The sequence below is a fragment of the Dufourea novaeangliae genome, unplaced genomic scaffold, assembly GCF_001272555.1.
Source record: "Dufourea novaeangliae isolate 0120121106 unplaced genomic scaffold, ASM127255v1 scaffold89, whole genome shotgun sequence".
Taxonomy (NCBI): domain Eukaryota; kingdom Metazoa; phylum Arthropoda; class Insecta; order Hymenoptera; family Halictidae; genus Dufourea; species Dufourea novaeangliae.
This window is the reverse complement of record NW_015373988.1, coordinates 539994-557227: the sequence shown is the minus strand read 5'-3', so window position 1 is coordinate 557227 and position 17234 is coordinate 539994. Positions and strand designations below refer to the sequence as shown.

At 36.9% G+C, this 17234-nt stretch overlaps 4 protein-coding genes across 4 annotated transcripts in view; 3 read left to right on the top strand and 1 right to left on the bottom strand.

The window, feature by feature from the left end:
• The first annotated feature begins 1040 nt into the window (after positions 1-1040).
• LOC107187543 (vacuolar protein sorting-associated protein 53 homolog) lies at positions 1041-4855 on the top strand. Its single transcript, XM_015575666.1, has 13 exons — positions 1041-1208; positions 1478-1878; positions 1970-2090; positions 2164-2303; positions 2378-2810; positions 2883-3229; positions 3306-3461; positions 3540-3665; positions 3740-3818; positions 3910-4058; positions 4131-4296; positions 4477-4623; positions 4694-4855. The coding sequence occupies exons 1-13, from the start codon at positions 1122-1124 to the stop codon at positions 4853-4855; spliced, it is 2514 nt and encodes an 837-aa protein (XP_015431152.1). The 5' UTR covers positions 1041-1121.
• Positions 4856-5081: 226 nt separating this feature from the next.
• Positions 5082-6998, bottom strand: LOC107187481 (60S ribosomal protein L7a). Its single transcript, XM_015575594.1, has 6 exons — positions 6866-6998; positions 6407-6521; positions 6176-6325; positions 5879-6099; positions 5539-5661; positions 5082-5329 (listed from the first exon to the last, which is right to left on the bottom strand). The coding sequence occupies exons 1-6, from the start codon at positions 6878-6880 to the stop codon at positions 5141-5143; spliced, it is 813 nt and encodes a 270-aa protein (XP_015431080.1). The 5' UTR covers positions 6881-6998; the 3' UTR covers positions 5082-5140.
• A 1826-nt stretch (positions 6999-8824) lies between these two features.
• Positions 8825-13064, top strand: LOC107187480 (UDP-glucose 6-dehydrogenase). Its single transcript, XM_015575593.1, has 5 exons — positions 8825-9286; positions 10877-11074; positions 11452-11898; positions 12649-12804; positions 12888-13064. The coding sequence occupies exons 1-5, from the start codon at positions 8825-8827 to the stop codon at positions 13062-13064; spliced, it is 1440 nt and encodes a 479-aa protein (XP_015431079.1).
• Positions 13065-15894: 2830 nt separating this feature from the next.
• LOC107187616 (TGF-beta receptor type-1) overlaps positions 15895-17234 on the top strand; it is a 34694-nt gene continuing 33354 nt past the window's right edge. Inside the window, exon 1 of the mRNA XM_015575756.1 lies at positions 15895-16177. Coding sequence (XP_015431242.1) covers positions 16093-16177 — 85 coding nt within the window. The 5' untranslated portion in view covers positions 15895-16092. The remainder of the gene's footprint in view (positions 16178-17234) is intronic.

The window sequence follows — 17234 nt, the reverse complement described above, 5'->3', positions numbered from 1 at the left end:
AATAAACATACGTCAGGTAATATAAGCTTCATTTCATCGGATTGTCTTAAATATAACTGCATAAATATTGTACAATCCTATACTAATTATAGTTGTCTGGTGCAACAGGTTACTACAGAAACTAACTACTGCCTACGTCTTTTAAACTTGGGCTGTAGTAGTATCTGCAGAAACTGCCATGGTTGCTGGGGTTACTATATAATTTGCTCACGGAAGCACGCACAAGTGTCAGTCAGATTTCGACAGTTGGCAATAGCGATAAAGGATCACGTTTCAAAACTCTTGTACATGCTCCGTGGGTTCCACGATCCCACGTTCCACAACACGGGGTCCCTGGCGCCTCCACTGGGGGTTCCATGACCCCACGTTGTCACCACACGGGAACTCTGGCGCCTCCACCGGGGGTTCCATGACCCCACGATGTCATCACACGAACTTTCTGGCGTCTCCTCAAGGGGTTCTGTGACCCCACGTTCTCACCACAGGGGGGCTCTTGCACCTCCACCGGGGTTCCATGACCCCCACGTTCTCATCACACGGGGTCTCTGGCGTCTCCACCGGGGTTCTATAACCCCACACCTCAACACACGGGGTCTCCTACGTATACATTGTGAATTCATGTAATTTTTAGAATATTGATATTGATATTAATTTATGAACCGAGATTATGGTTTTACAAGTATGTGTTATATGTATGCACTATGAATTAAACTATTAGTGGATCTCTTGATCAAAGTATATTAAAAATTATTATTCAACATATAAAACATTAAGCTGTAAGCATTTGCAAACTAATGGAGTATATACATTGTGTAAAAAAATGTATTATTTATTAATGTATACATATATTTATTTATATATTATCGTTTATCCTTTAATATAAAATACTTTACAGTTATGTAGCACAATGTGAGATGTGTAATTTCAATAAGTGACCGCTAATTTGTATGGTATGAACACTGCTTTCTTCGCCATTCATGTTATAAACCTGAAGTACATATTCACATAAACACATTAGGTGCAATTAGGTGCCGTTTTGTCAGCTCGTATGCGTGTAGGACTACGTTTAGAATGAAGTACGTATGAATTATATGGTGAAAAAGACTGAACCGTAGACAGATATGGAAGGACATGAAGAAGATGACTTAGAGGAGCTGAATTCAACTGTTTGTACACTTCCACCGAATGTACAAAATGTGATTGAACAGGTTAGAACCTAGACAGAACTGTCAAACTGTTCACAGCTGTCACCTTAACGCGTAGTTTATATTTTCTTATCAGTCGTAATGCTTTTTCGTTGCCTATCAATGTTTATCCATACGTTATCGATAAAATCATATCGCGCAAACAATCTTAAAATATCATAGTTAATTAAATTTGACAATTATTCCTTTCCAGCAAAATGTATCTTCACAACACTTAATATCCACCTAGATTTATATAAAACATTTACATACATCTGTCTTTTCACTTTTAGGTTTTACCTAGTACGGATCCATTGGACCAACCAAACTTCAATGTAGTGGACTATATAAATTCACTGTTCCCAACAGAACAGTCCCTCTCAAACATAGATGATGTAGTAAATAATATGGAATTAAAAATACGTACCATTGACAAACAGATCCGCTCTGTGGTACGTGGTCAGACAAATGTAGGACACGATGGAAGAGCAGCATTAGAAGATGCACAAAAAGTCATAAAGCAATTATTTGTACATATTAAAGATATAAAAGATAAAGCTGAACAATCTGAGGAAGTGGTTAAGGAAATAACAAGGGATATTAAACAGTTGGACTTTGCCAAAAGAAATCTCACTGCCTCAATAACTGCTTTAAATCATCTGCATATGCTTGTAGAAGGTGTAGATACCTTAAAGTATAGTATCTTGATTTTGTTTGTAAAATATATATATATATTCATTATAAATGGAAAAATTAGATGTTCCATGATATCAATATTTCTTCAGGGTATTAACACAAAAGAAACAATATGGTGAAATTATATTACCATTGCAAGCTGTCATGGAAGTAATGCAACACTTTAATAGTTACATGGATATACCTCAAGTGAAACAATTGTCCGATGAAGTATATAGTATTTCATTTAAAAAGATTCATTCAATAATCAATGCATATTTTCCTTTAACATTTTAACTTACAGGTGAGTCACATACGTCATGAATTGGCCCAACAAATTACAACAGATTTCAAACAAGCATTCTCTGGTCAAAACCCAAAGTCCTTTAATCAACTAACAGAAGGCTGTTTAGTGTTATCTATATTAGATATACGTATATTCAAGTATGTACGTTTATTATATTATAAAGTGTGAAGCAAATTTAAAAATGACTGTAATAACTTATCTTTTTTACAAGGAAAGATCTGCTTACCTGGTTTGTGGGTATTCAGTTACAAGAATATGCACATCTGTTTGAAGAGAATCAAGATTTTGCATGGTTGGATAAAATTGATCGTAGATATGCATGGATAAAAAAGCATTTGCTCGATTTTGAATCGAAATTCGGGACAATCTTTCCACAAGACTGGGAAATTTCAGAAAGGATCGCTGTAGAATTTTGTAATGTCACGCGAGAAGATCTGACTAGGCTAATGCACAAAAGACGTTGTGAAATAGATGTAAAATTATTACTCTATGCAATTCAAAGAACTAGTAACTTTGAGTCATTGTTAGCAAAAAGATTTAGTGGTATTACTTTAGAAAATACGGAAACAGTAAATAAAAAAGGTACTATCAATACTGATACCACAGATAAAGTTCAGGACAATCCATTTGAAGAGAATGAACAGGTACCCTGTCTTTGATATCTTCTGTACAGTACACTTGTATACAATGTATAAGAATATTGTATTATGTATTAGGTACAAAATGAAAAACCGAAGACATCGCCGTTTTCAAATCTCATTGGTACATGTTTTGAGCCATATTTAAACATTTATATAGAAAGTTTAGATCGCAATTTAGCGGACTTAATGGAGAAATTTATATCGGATTCTAAAACACAACCACCCGGTGCTAAAGACTTTGATGGTATCGAGGGACCTAGTAGCGTTTTATCTTCCTGTGCAGATTTGTTTGTATTTTATAAAAAATGCATGTTGCAATGTACACAACTTAGCACTGGCTTGATTATGTTAAGCCTGGCTGAAACTTTCCAAAAATATCTGCGAGAATATGCCCTTAAAATTCTTCAAAATAATTTACCCAAGTAAGTAAGATGCGCAGTATAAATGTTACTTAAAATTATTATTCTGTGAATCTTAATAATGTAAAATCAACTACAGAATTGGAGGCAGTGCAGGACTTGCCACAAGTATGAGTAGTATAACACGTGACTTCCGAGATCTCTCAACTTCCGGTTTTATACAAAATTTTCAAAGTTTTTTGAAAGAAGGTGAAAATACTAGGTTTAGCAAAGAAGAACAATCACGTATATGCTGGTAAAGATTTGCTTGTTGATCGTATTGTCATTAATGTAACAGTAAAATGGAAGTACATTATCTGCATCTACGTTACAGCATATTAACTACAGCAGAATATTGCTTAGAAACAACGCAACAGTTGGAAGAAAAGTTGCGTGAGAAAACAGATAAATGTTATGCTGAAAAAATTAATTTGTCTCAGGAACAAGATATTTTTCACAAGTACTAACAATATATTTTACTCGCTATACATTCGCTAGTTTCTATTTTATTAAAAATTAGTAAAATTTTTTCAGTGTCATATCAAATTGTATCCAACTACTTGTTCAAGATTTAGAATCGGCATGCGAATCCGCGTTGACTGCAATGACCAAGGTGTTTTAAGTTGTTCGATATTTATCCTCTTATTTCTACTAAAATTTACATAATTCTGTTTGTCTATACTAATACACATTTATTGTTTCAGGTTCAATGGAGTGTCATAGAAGTTGTTGGTGATCAAAGCAATTATGTCAATACTATTGTGGCACATCTGCGACAAACAATACCTACTATCAGAGATAGATTGTCTTCATGCAGGAAATACTTCACACAACTGTGTGTGAAGTTTTCAAGGTACATACATTTGATGTTTGTTCAGATCATTTAATAATATCACGAAGTTTTAACAATTTACTTCCTTTGTAGCTCTTTTATAGTGAAATTAGTACAGCAATTATATAAATGCAAACCTTTAAATACCGTGGGTGCTGAACAATTATTATTAGATGTGCACATGCTGAAAACTGCTCTTTTAGATCTTCCATCAACAGGTTATCAAGTACAAAGAAAAGCGCCAGCGACATATACTAAGGTAATATTCTTCATCGACAAAATATTTATACCAGTACTGTTCAGGGGAATGGCAAAGGGCACCTTAAGCCGTGAAAGTTACAAGACCCTAAATTAACCTCGTAGTTATCCTAAGTGTTTCTGATTACGTAGATCAGTGTTTTATAGGTATTCTATTCAAAACAATTTCTATTGTAAATAGGTAGTAGTAAAGGGCATGGCAACTGCTGAAATGATTCTCAAAATTGTAATGTCACCAATTGAAACTCCAAAAGATTTTGTAAAACAATGTAGAATGCGTCTACCGGATTTACAAGCGCCCGAATTTCAAAAAATTTTGGACATGAAAGTAAATATTTAATTCTTGCTTCGTAGATTTAGTACCTTTACGTAACATATTGTGACTAAATAATTTATAGGGTTTGAAGAAAACAGAACAAGTTCTATTGTTAGAACAATTTAAACAGCCTGAGAATATGGTTGTCTCGCATGACACCAGAAGTCATATTATTCAAGACAGTCCGGAACACGAAGCCGGACGAATAAAGAGACTAGAAAAATTGATAAAGAAAAGAATATAAGCATATTTCATAGTAAAGCTTATATTGAATTGTACATACTGACTTGAAATATATCTATATACAATTTAAACATTTTTGAAAAATGATATACCTTAAACTTTATTTCAGTGTATATAAATGCTGTAAATCGTAAGTAACGTTGTTTACACACTTATAATATTGTGATTAAACTAATTTTTGTATTAAAGTAATCGAAGGACGTGTGTGTTATTTAGAACACAGAATATTCGACTTTTATAGTTTATTGTTGTACATTGTAAACAATACCCGATTAACACGATGATGTTAACCCTGTTTTTGCGCAAGTTCTTTCGCCTTAGCTTTTTCTAACTTAGCTATCCTGGCAGCAGATTTGCTACCCAAAAGACCACCACCCCAGTGACGTCTGATTTCATCATATCTGTCATTGAAATTTGTCTTGATAGCTTCAACCAGTTTTGCAAAGTTGGCTCTGTCACCGGAATCGATCTGTAACTGAATTAAAATGTTATAGAAAAAAATTACAAATACCATAAAGATAAATATATCAACAAAAAAATCAGTCATATATGTTTTGGTTATATCATAAATGGTATCATTGGATTGGCTCTTGTTGTATTCATCATGTTATAAATTACTATCACTCATTTAAAGTGTATAGATAAACTGAAAGTAATTTCAGATAAAATTGTAATTGTTTTTACCTGAGTCAGAGCTACTGTACTACAAGTTTTACGCCTAACCAGACGCCCCAAACGTGCTTTTCCTTTAACAATACAGTAAGGTACACCCATTTTACGGCAAAGTGCTGGCAGGAAAAGAACAAGCTGTAAATAAAAATAATGTGTTAAATATTGTAAAATAAAATACTTGCATTATAAAATTAATTGGATGCTATACTCAGGCTGTCATTTGTCATTCCTTGAATAATATTAATTATATCAAATATATTCTCAGGTGAAGAAATTCTTTAACATCATTGTATAAAACAATTTGAACAGTAAACTAAACTATAATGAAAAACAAATTAAAGCAATTATTTACCTCAATTGGATCCACATCGTGTGCAATCACTACAAGCTGAGCTCTCTTCTGTTCAACAAGGGAAGTTACTTTGTTTGTTCCACTATGTACTACATTGGGTTTCTTGGTTGGTACATCTTCCTTCTTGGCAATTTTTTGTTCAGCTCTAGCCTTCAACCTCATTTTCTTCATTGCTGATGATTCAGGCCTGTACTTCTCCATCATTTTAAACAACTGTGTGGCTGCAGCAATTACACAAAAAAGTTAACAGTCATTTCTACATTATTTCAATTCTTGTAATTCTCTGCACCTACAAACCTGTTTGTTTATCCAATGTTTGTGTAAACTGGTTGATTGGTGGTGGTACTTTTAATCTCTTTTGCAGCACAGCCTTTTGCCTCTGGATACGAATGTATTTGGGCCATTTCACAAAGCGACTAAGGTCACGTGCAGGTTGAATATCCTGTCCTAAATACCAAATACTTTTTATTACCACATTACACAAATACCATTTGACAACTGTACATGTAAATTAGTGATTTCATTTACCAATTCCAAAATTGCGAGTCCGTTTCTCAAACAGAGGATTGGTCTGTTTCTTGGGTTCAACTTTCTTCACTGCCAGTGGGGCAGCTGCCACCTTCTTCCCTACCTTCTTCTTCGGCTATGTAATTACAAGAATACAACTTTTAAAATACATATTCGGTAAACACTAAACTAGATTCACTATTTTAGTATAATAATAAAGGTTGGAAGCGTAGTGGTTAACCATATATAATAAAACCTTGTAGCTTTAATACTACCTTAAACACTCATTTATCAAGTTCCAATAAATGATTTTGCTCACAATAGTTTACAAACATAATGAATGAATAAATAGATAACACGAGGAAAACATATACTGTTCTAATGCACCCAAAACATGCCGAATTCTAACTATTTCAATTCATAATAATATCATGTCACGGCTAGAAATATTATTTGTATTCGGCAATTTAGTAGATTTACCTTTTTTTGGACCATTGTCTTAAGTGAAAATCTAATGGATCCTTTATATCACAATGGATATAAAAGTTTGTACTTCGCTTGACACAACGCGAAGTACGGGTGCCGAGAACGTAAAGGACGATTCTTCCCGCAGCGCCACCATACGCAACAGCAGCGCCACTTGACAAATAATGTCTTAGACTAATAACTTCTAGAGAAGAAACACAGTAATTAATTTCTCTTTTTGGACTTACCTAGTTTCCAGCTGTTTTAAAAAGCCATTTTAATACTATGATCCGCTTGATAAACTTGGAATTATTATGTTTTAATTGATTTTACTTTATTATGAGCGTGTAAATAACGAAGCAAAGCATTTATTCTATAAATGTAGGATTACATTTTATCTTTACAGATAGCATAGCTGTGCGGCGTTTATAAGTAACTACGAAAAGAATCGACGATTTGTTATTTCAATTCTACTTTTATCTTTCCAAAATAAATAGTACACTACATATTAATACTTCTAATAAAGTATAAAGTTGTAATGAATGATATAATAGTGGTGTAATTAATCACTCTTCAAAATTTTGTTGTTCATCCTACAAAATTATTATTAACTGGAAATTAAATTACCATGCTTTCAAAGCAGAGGAATAGAGATCTTATTTCATAAATATAGAATTACTTTTTTTGTCTTCACACCTAGCAGAGCTGTGCGTTTATAAATAAATACAATAATTTAAATAATAATTACATATGTAATAATAGAGTTTTATGCTTATTTAAATTATCGAATTTTAATCAATAATGAGATAATGGATTAGTTAATAATCTTATTGAATTTTATTTTGTATACTACAAGGATTTAATGAATTTGAAAATGTAACAATAGATTGTCAATTTCCAAAGTGCGCATGCGCATGCTGTTCTAAGTGGAGGCATCAGTAGGAGTCGCGCGTGCGACCTACGCGCCTCCAGTTAGATTATGTTCTGAGGAAGGACGGTTAGCAAGCATTCGAGCTGCGTCAGTGTTCGTAGTGTGTCGACGATTCGTCTTCGAACGTTCCTGCTATGAACGCTACTGTCCGATATCTTGGAAACTTTCGTTCGTTAGTGTACTCGTGACGGTATGCAATTTCGCTGGTTAGTGATCGCCGACTTATCGTAGCATTTCCTTCCGTCCATCCGTCGATTCCAGGAAGCCTCACGTTTTCTATTAGAGCGTACATTTAGAAGCATTAGCTACAGGTAACGACAGAGGGTCAAGGCTGCTCGTATTATGTTCTTTCAAATATTAATCGTACTCGAAATGCATTCATTCAGTCTTTCCGAAAGTATCGAGAGTTCGATGAAGTAGTCGCTGCCTGCATTGCACGCTGTAGCCGTCATCCGGCGTTTTGTTGGCCGTTACCGACAGAAACTTTAGAAACTCCTGACGATTGCTATCCAATGAATTTACACTGATTAATACATTATTTGAAATGGTATAGCGTTAAATTATAATTATATTAGAATATTTGAAATGTTTAAAGCAATTGTAGACTTCGCATGCAACTAATACAGGTGTGTACTATTTTTATTATAACAAACTATTTAAAAATACTTTAATTTAAAATTGTAAATGAAATATTAGAGTAAAATATATTGTTCGATTAACACGAATTGTTTATGGAAATCAATTACTTGTATCTTCTGGACGTATTATTAATTTAATCTTTGGAGCATATACCCAAATATCGTTGTTAACATACCGCAACACGTTGCCTGACCATATTTTCTGAAAAAGATAATAATTGACATTTTTTGTGCGTAATATTTAATAATTTTGCATCAGTGTTATTTTCTCAAACTTTTACTTTGTAATCGTAGCTTTCAATTACTGTTGTAAAATTCCATTTTTATGCGAAGAAAACGGTATTGGCGTTCGTATTTTTAATGATCGGTCGTATTATTGATCAGGTAGAGTGTCGATCATTGGAGATGACGATCCGGAAAATTTGCGGTATCGGTGCCGGGTATGTGGGCGGCCCTACCTGCAGCGTGATCGCCTTAAAGTGCCCCGAAATCCAGGTAACCGTCGTGGACAAGAGCAAAGAAAGGATAGCTCAATGGAATTCCGACAAGCTGCCAATTTACGAGCCCGGCCTGGACGAGGTGGTGGGAATGTGCCGCGGGAAAAATCTATTTTTCTCCAACGACCTGGAGACCGCAATCAAGGAGGCGGACTTGATATTCATCTCCGTCAACACACCGACGAAAATGTTCGGAAACGGCAAAGGAAGAGCGGCAGATTTGAAGTATGTCGAGAGCGCGGCCAGAATGATAGCTGAAATTGCCACCGGGGACAAAATCGTGGTCGAGAAGAGCACCGTGCCGGTTAGAGCGGCCGAGAGTATTATGAACATTCTGCGTGCCAATCACAAGCCCGGAGTCTCGTATCAGGTAATGTTACTAAAAATATATTTATGAACAATTCCGAGAAACCAATGAAATTTCAATTATGTTCCTGGCAGCATTGGAAGTTGGTGTCTTGCAAATGGAAGTCCATTATAATAGTTTCTATACGCTGATTTTATAGGAGATTGAGTATAGTGATGGGGAATACACTATTTAATGGCCTTGAACGGTAATATTATTTCACGTTGTTCTTTCAAATACGTAGTAGGCTTGAAATAACTTCCTTCGAAAATTTCAAATTCGAGTAAAAACTGTATAATTTTAGAAAATTTCCAAAAGTTCGAGAAAAGTTTTTTGCCGTATTTTGCGATATATTGCATTTTTTGTCTTTAATTATAATTTTGTAACGTATGATTTGTCACGTTCATGTAATATTCTTTACTTAATTTTGCTCGTATAATATTAACGTGTTACATATTGGCCAGTTATTTTTAGATTATTCCGTTACACGTATACATTTCTCAAAACAATTGACCCTTGCTGGTGATCAGTGAGTTCTGTGCGGAAACGCTCATGGGCATACAGCACACGTGTTTCCCAAATGGGACCGTAGGATTTCCGCACACGAGGCATGCTAAGCGCTCAAATCACGACGTCGAAAAAATTAGAGACTTAAATGATCACATCTGTTTGTGAAAACGAATTCCTTTTAATTGTCCATTTGCAGCGATAATAATAAGTGTTCTTTGGACAGACCTGGAAATGACGAACAAAACCAGAGAAGCTTCTTGTGTATTCCCACTTAATTAATTCACATTCAACAGTATGTTGAATCTTTTAATTCAACTGGATTGATAACGATACAGTCGTGTGAACAAACGACTCTTTAATTAGCGATACTGTCGCGCAATTTCGACATTCAAAAATTTAAATATTTACTTTAACGGTTTATCAATTACCTGTTCTCAACCCGTTTCGAGACCATTGCTCAATAGACAGTCGGAAGCGATTTCAGCGGTGTCTTTATTAGCCGATGGTTGAGAAACAGTAAAACGTATTTTTCGGAGTCGACAATGGGTAACTTTAAATAAAAAAAAACTGAAAAACATCTTCATTTATGTGAACTTTACCGCAAGAAAAGAATTTCAGGTCTTGACTGGAAAACTACTTTATCCCCCTTACTTTAAACCTTCAACAATTCGATTATTATCTATTGGTGTCCTTGCAAAATAATTTAACGAAAAACTATTTTAAAATGAAAACCGTATAATATTAATACTCGTACAGTGTTCTTCGTTGAAATAGACAATTTATACGAAAACGAAATAATACAAATGTGAGTCATGTTAGTAGGAGATCGTATCGAAGTTTATTACGGCTATATAAACGATCGACACGATAAAAATAATAATATAAGGATTTTTCTGAGGTATCTAAATACCCGTTGACTTTACGCCGATCGGATTGTTCAAGGCGTATGTACCATCTGTTATTTGCGCAATCGTTCATGACCTTTTTTCTTTCACCGGCTGGCTTTTTCCATACTATGTATTACGCATTGCTTTATATCATCGCCGAGAACGAATCGAATACACGTACAATTGTACCAGAACGATACCGTAATCTATTTTGCAGATCCTGTCGAATCCGGAATTTCTTGCGGAAGGAACTGCGATCGAGGATCTGGTGAACGCGGATCGCGTTTTAATAGGGGGCGAGGACTCGCCGGAAGGGCATGCAGCGATCGAGGAATTGTGCAAGGTGTATGAGCATTGGATCCCCCGGAAAAACATACTGACGACAAACACATGGAGCTCCGAGCTCTCGAAGCTGGTGAGGAAATTTCCGTCCCCCGAAAAATCCGTTCCCCGAAGAACCACGTGAAACAAACATACCTGAAATTTGCGCAACGGCCATACAAGGAAGCGACGTTCAATTTCTGTTCTTTATTTACCCCTTGTCTAGATGTGTCCTTATCAACAAATCCAACGACAAAAAAAAAAGTATTGCTTACCGAATGTCTGTGCGCTTTTGCATGGTCGTTGACGTCACTGTTCTGGTAATCGAACTGCGATTCAGAACCATAAACCTGTACGCAGTATTTCGCCCGGTTTTATCTTTGATTCAATATTTGCCGAATATCGATGTAATGGAATCGAGACTTGGCTTGCGTAACAATGTTGGCTGAATTTAATTACGATTTCTTTTAGGCCGCCAATGCCTTTCTCGCGCAACGCATATCGAGCATAAATTCCCTGTCCGCGGTCTGCGAGGCTACCGGCGCCGATGTCTCTGAGGTCGCCCGGGCGGTCGGCCTTGACTCCCGTATAGGATCGAAGTTCCTTCACGCATCCGTGGGATTCGGCGGCTCTTGTTTCCAGAAGGACATCCTAAATCTGGTCTACATATGCGAGTGCCTGAATCTGCCTGAGGTGGCCGCCTATTGGCAGCAGGTGATAGACATGAATGAATACCAGAAATCACGTTTCTCCGCGAAAGTGATTGAATCGCTGTTCAACACCGTCACGGACAAACGGATCACGATCCTTGGCTTCGCGTTCAAGAAGAACACTGGGGACACGCGTGAGTCACCGGCGATTCACGTCGCCAAGACCCTGCTCGACGAGGGTGCCATGCTTCACATATACGATCCCAAGGTGATTTTCTGTAACGAGCATTCACGGGCGGCACAAGGGCGTGCCTCATGATGCGTGGATATAATTTCACGGATGATTTAACTGTCCGGAGATGATGGAACACTAAGGGGGGGGGGGGATCAGCTAGAGAAACAAGTCACCTTAATATGTACATACATTTGTACGCCGGCAAGGTTTCGGTTGTTTTTGTAATATGTACCAGCAGTTTTACGGAATTGAATATGTTGTAATCCGATAACAGAGGACAGACGGTTACAATGTACTTTTTATTTTTTCTTTAATAGGATTGCAATGGTAATGGTGATGATATTACGGTGGTCTGTTTCTAGTGGAGCACACTGTATACAGATCTCGTTAATTGTGAACATGTATATTATTTATGTTGCTATTGAGGATACGAAGAAAATGAGTAAAGCAAAGCTGCACGGTCCAAGGATCTGCGTCCGAGAATACGGAAAATCTCGCCAGAGGGTTTTGAATCATGTGCATGAATAGCAGTGAAAATTTTGTAAATGTTCGTAATTAGTGGGACACCCTGTATACGTTTGTCCTAACTGATCTGGTTCAGGTCAACTTCAATTCTTTAACCGGTCTGTTGTCCTCGTTATGGAGTCAATCCTCGAACTCTGTTCTGCTTCAATGATTTTGAAACGTACTTTTATGTCTTCAAACTTCAAAAATAATCATTTCAAGAATTTTGTAAGAATTACTTGGTGGAAGTTGATATAAATTTTGTATTTATTCGTACAGGTGGAAGAAAGCCAAATTCTCGAAGATCTGACACATCCGAGCGTGACAAATGATCCTGAACATGTAAAAAGTAGGATCAATATATACAAAGACGCTTACAGCGCTACAAAAAATACGCACGCAATTGTCCTCTGCACAGAATGGGATGAGTTTATAGTGAGTGACAATAATGGTCGAACAAACGCTATGTAAGTATATTTCTGATAATTTGTTATATTTTCGAATGTTTTTTTTTTAAGGAATTGGATTATAAACAAATCTACTTTGACATGATGAAACCAGCATACATTTTCGACGGACGGAAAATTTTAGATCACGATATGTTACAAAAGATCGGTTTTATTGTTCAAACTATTGGCAAGAGGATCACAAGGACTGCAATATCCAGAACATGGGGCAGCCAAACTCAAATGTAGATTTAACTATTAATTTGATAAATCCATCTTATTAATCATTACAAAAATGTTTTACTTTTAAAATTTAATGAAAATTTTAAAATACTCTTGTTTGCCTCGTTACCGTTGGCAACATTTGTATAAAGTATTTTCTTATTTAGCAAGTATTTAGGTTTTCTAGATTTTAAGAGTAAAACATTGATATGATTATCGAAGTATTCAGGTACAAGAATAAATTAGCGGAAGTTAATTAATTACTAGTATAAATAGTCAAGGACAAATACGTCTTTCCAACGTATAAATTTTTTAATCCAAGTATAATTTTAACTGTTTGTTAAGAATATGTCAAAAGATTAACTGCAAATTTATCCATTATGGGCATTTACACGACGAGATGAAATAGTACTCACGAAAACAAAACGAGATTTTAAATATTATTTTTCTTTGTGCAATATCAAACTGTACAATCATTACCGTTTTATTATGGTACATTCCTGTAAACATGTACTTTCATTTAAATATTTAGATTTTTTTTATAAAATACCTTGTTAGGTATTTTTATATATTGAATGATTTTTTTTTGCATTTTGGAAGTAATGTATAAGACTCCATTGCAATTTACGAATCTTCTTAGATCATATTTTTACACATTTAAATGATTCCTACCAAATGGTTCTACCATTGTGAACAATGCAATGAAATTGTTACTAAAGTTGTTCTTCGTTCAATGAAGAGGAATACTTTGGTGTTCATAGTATTATATTTTTCTTTAGGGAGATAGTGTTAAGAATGAAGTGGTGAAAAACTTAGTAGTAATGTAATCATTATGATTGATATATTTGTTCATGAAAACGATTTTAAGGAATCATTGAATGAGTATATCAATCATAGTAATTTTACAAATACTAATTTCATTTTATCTGATTACTTACATGAGATTGTTATAGCTCACGTTTGATCATATTTTTATTCCGTATAATATTATATGTATCATTACTTTCTCGATTATAAATGCATCAAATTTATAAATAAACGTTGATAAAAATTTCGTAAAAAGTAAAAAATATATTTCCTATTCTATTTCCGGCTTCTATATATGAGCAGGAACATGTTTCTTTGGCATTCCCTAGACGAGACATATCGTTATTTTTAGACCCGAGTTTCTGTACGCTACTCCACTAAATGAACGAGAATCAAGAAAAAACGTAATTTTTAGAATAAAAGTGAACTGCATTTCTAATATTCCATATCTATCTACCATAAATTTAAAAAAAACAAAGGGATAAAACATAAAATACTACAGTAATGTTGAAAGAAAATTGATAAAAAAGAAAAATACAAAAAACTACAGAAAGAAGGGAATAAATCTGCGAGATACAATTGCAAAGACCACAAGGATAAGGAATGGAAAATACAATAAGGGATACAATAAATCTAAATAAATGAGAAAAAAAGTAGATACATACTGGAAATCGAAGGAAAAAATAAGTACTCGGTATACAAAAATGAACCAATATTAAAGCATTCACTGTTAAGTACATACATTTATTACTGGAAGAGAACACAGGAAATGATAGAGTGATAATCAAAGAATTTCTAAAAGATTACAAAGAGGAAGACTCGCTGTCTGGAATAAAATATTTAGGAAATAAAAACAATGAAAATATTAAGAAAGCAAGAGGGAAGAACATGTTAACCGTAATGTCAATTACAATAACGTACGGAATTATGCTTTATTATAATTCATCTGTAAACCCGGTTTCTAAGTTAGAAATTAGTCGTTCACCGCGATGAAATCCACATAAACGAAGAGCAACGGTTATTCATTAAACGTGTTTTCATCGTAAAGTTCGAACGGTCGACCGTTCAATGTCTCGAACGGCGAGATAACGGATTAATAAAATTTCGCGATTTGTCAAGGTCTCGAGGCGGTCGTACGGCCCTGAGAAGAGTGATGGCGCCGCTGAGGGGACTAGTGGCTGGCAGAAGCATAGAGAGGTAGCAGCAGCGCGGCGGTGACGGCAGTAACGGCAGCAGTAGCAACAGGACAGGTCGCTCGCGCTCCGCCTCAGTCACCGTGAATATTCGCGTGTGATCCCGCGTGACAGTGATCCCGTTGGTGGTTTTTGATAGCGGATCGGTGTGAACGAGGATATGCCGAGGTGGTGTCGTGGTCGCCGGTTGATTAACAGTGGATCGAGCGGTACGTCGACGAGGTGCCAGTGAATTGGTATCTCGTGCTCTGTTGATTTTTTTTCTCCTCGTCGCGCGCGTGTCCTCTCCGTCGGCCAGGAGGGATAATAGGCCGGGCCTATCAGCACAGTAGGAAAATGGCGGCTCGCGTTGCGCGATGTAGACAACGAGGATCAGCGGTGACGGTATACTTCGTGTGACGCGCGCCGTGCATTTACGATTCACGGGGTGGAAAGACGAGGAATAACGTCGAATCCTTCTGTCAAAGTGTGGTGTGCCATCGGGTTGCCGAGTACCCCCGCCATTCGATCCGTGTTGTCGGCGGCGCATTGAAGGGAATAAGCCAGAGGTAGGAAGACAGAGAAAGAGAGTGACCCGAGAGAAAGAAAGAGACGGACATTGTTAACGCATATGCATTATATAGACCGCGAGTCGCGATGAGAGCGGGACGTGAAGAGCGAAGGAAAAACAACACGACAGGCGAGTAACGAAGAACCACTGCGCGTTCCGTTTGTGCTCGCGCGTGTCTCTCTGTGTGTGCGTGGTGTGGTGTGTTAGGTGGTGTGCGCTCGTATGAGAGCGAACGGCGATCAACGGTGACAAGTGTTCCGTCGAACGGGGAACTTCGCCTTATCCCCGCGTCGACAAGAAGATGATATTACGGGCATCGCGGGAGGACCGTCGTGCGTACGTCGATTGCGATCCTCGTGCCGCCGTTTCCTGTCGTCGCCATTGAACTACGGCCGCCCGCTTTCGCGAAAAATCAGTTTCTTTTCGTTTTTTTTTTTTTCGCGAGAGAAGAGTGAGAGGCCGTGTGCACGGCGGTACGACCACGGGATCGAAAAGCTGAGGGAAGATGAGAGGCGCGTGCGACGGCGGCATTGCGAGCTTTCTCGCACTGGCGCTCCTCTGTTTATTCCACACGTCATGCCTTGTGGACGGTATGTAATGCTTTTACTGCCACTGACTGCTCTCTCTTTCACGCTATCTCTCTCTTTGTTACTACACCTTACCGCCTGTTTGTTCGTCCTTCTCGTTCTCTCGTTCATTTCTCTCCCTCTTCCCATCCGTCCGTCCGTCTACCTGTCCCATCATCCTTGCTGCCTTCTGTTCGACCATCGTTCCCGCTCTTTCCCTCTTCTGTTTCCCTCTCTTTCTTTCACTTTCCGAATCCGCGTAACGTTGCGTAAGCAACGCCGGGCACTGCGTGCAGAAAGGGCCGATTAATCTTGTTGTACGAGGTTCTTCGAGTATGCGAAAGGGTACATTTAACCCTTTCATTCACAAATTATCTGCGGGCTATAAAAAAAATGTTCCTTCTTGCTGTGTTATTTTTCTCCTTGCTTGCGTCTTACGCGACGAACACGCGATCCGTAAGAATATTTTGACACTTGACGTATGTTTAATGACGCGTATCGGGTTCGATGACATTGGGAAATAACAAAGTGTTGATTCTTGCTTTGCCGGGTTAGTCGAGAATATGACAGGATGCATTTAATTGACACACACTGTACAAATTTTGTGTCGAATGGACAATTGATAGGCTTGTTTTTGTTTGGTAGAGCTCGGTTAGTATTATTTTCCTTTGCTCCCCGTCAACCGAAACATCTTATTGGACCGTACTGGGAGCAAAGTAGTCGACCGGAACTCGCGAATCTTTCTTGCATGCCGCTTTTAACGACCGTTTTCACTGGCTTCGTGTCACCCGATCATTACGATCACTTTATAATGATTACATTAGTACGACGTGCATCACGTGTCTTCAACCAACGTTGCGCTTAAAACCAAATCGGATGTATTACATTTACTGGCCCGATAAATTGGCACTCCGTGGCGTAAACATGCTGCTAGAAGCAATCGACTTACAGTTAGGCATGACCAGGTGTTGGATATATCGAGGCTGAAGTGATCTAACAATCTAGACTACGTATTTAAAAAAATATAATAATTTTATAATAGGGATCTAACTATTCTGCATTTTATATCGTTAATTTTCGG

Excerpts from the sequence above, each read along its gene's own strand:
- LOC107187543 (XM_015575666.1), top strand. The coding sequence starts at position 1,122 with ATGGAAGGACATGAAGAAGATGACTTAGAGGAGCTGAATTCAACTGTT. Across the intron at positions 3,462-3,539 it reads GAACAATCACGTATATGCTG|CATATTAACTACAGCAGAAT; the intron begins GTAAAGATTTGC and ends TCTACGTTACAG. Across the intron at positions 4,297-4,476 it reads CGCCAGCGACATATACTAAG|GTAGTAGTAAAGGGCATGGC; the intron begins GTAATATTCTTC and ends TATTGTAAATAG.
- LOC107187480 (XM_015575593.1), top strand. The coding sequence starts at position 8,825 with ATGACGATCCGGAAAATTTGCGGTATCGGTGCCGGGTATGTGGGCGGC. Across the intron at positions 9,287-10,876 it reads AGCCCGGAGTCTCGTATCAG|ATCCTGTCGAATCCGGAATT; the intron begins GTAATGTTACTA and ends TCTATTTTGCAG. Across the intron at positions 11,075-11,451 it reads GCTCCGAGCTCTCGAAGCTG|GCCGCCAATGCCTTTCTCGC; the intron begins GTGAGGAAATTT and ends GATTTCTTTTAG.
- LOC107187481 (XM_015575594.1), bottom strand. Across the intron at positions 6,326-6,406 it reads GACTCGCAATTTTGGAATTG|GACAGGATATTCAACCTGCA; the intron begins GTAAATGAAATC and ends TTTGGTATTTAG. Across the intron at positions 5,330-5,538 it reads GTACAGTAGCTCTGACTCAG|TTACAGATCGATTCCGGTGA; the intron begins GTAAAAACAATT and ends ATTTTAATTCAG.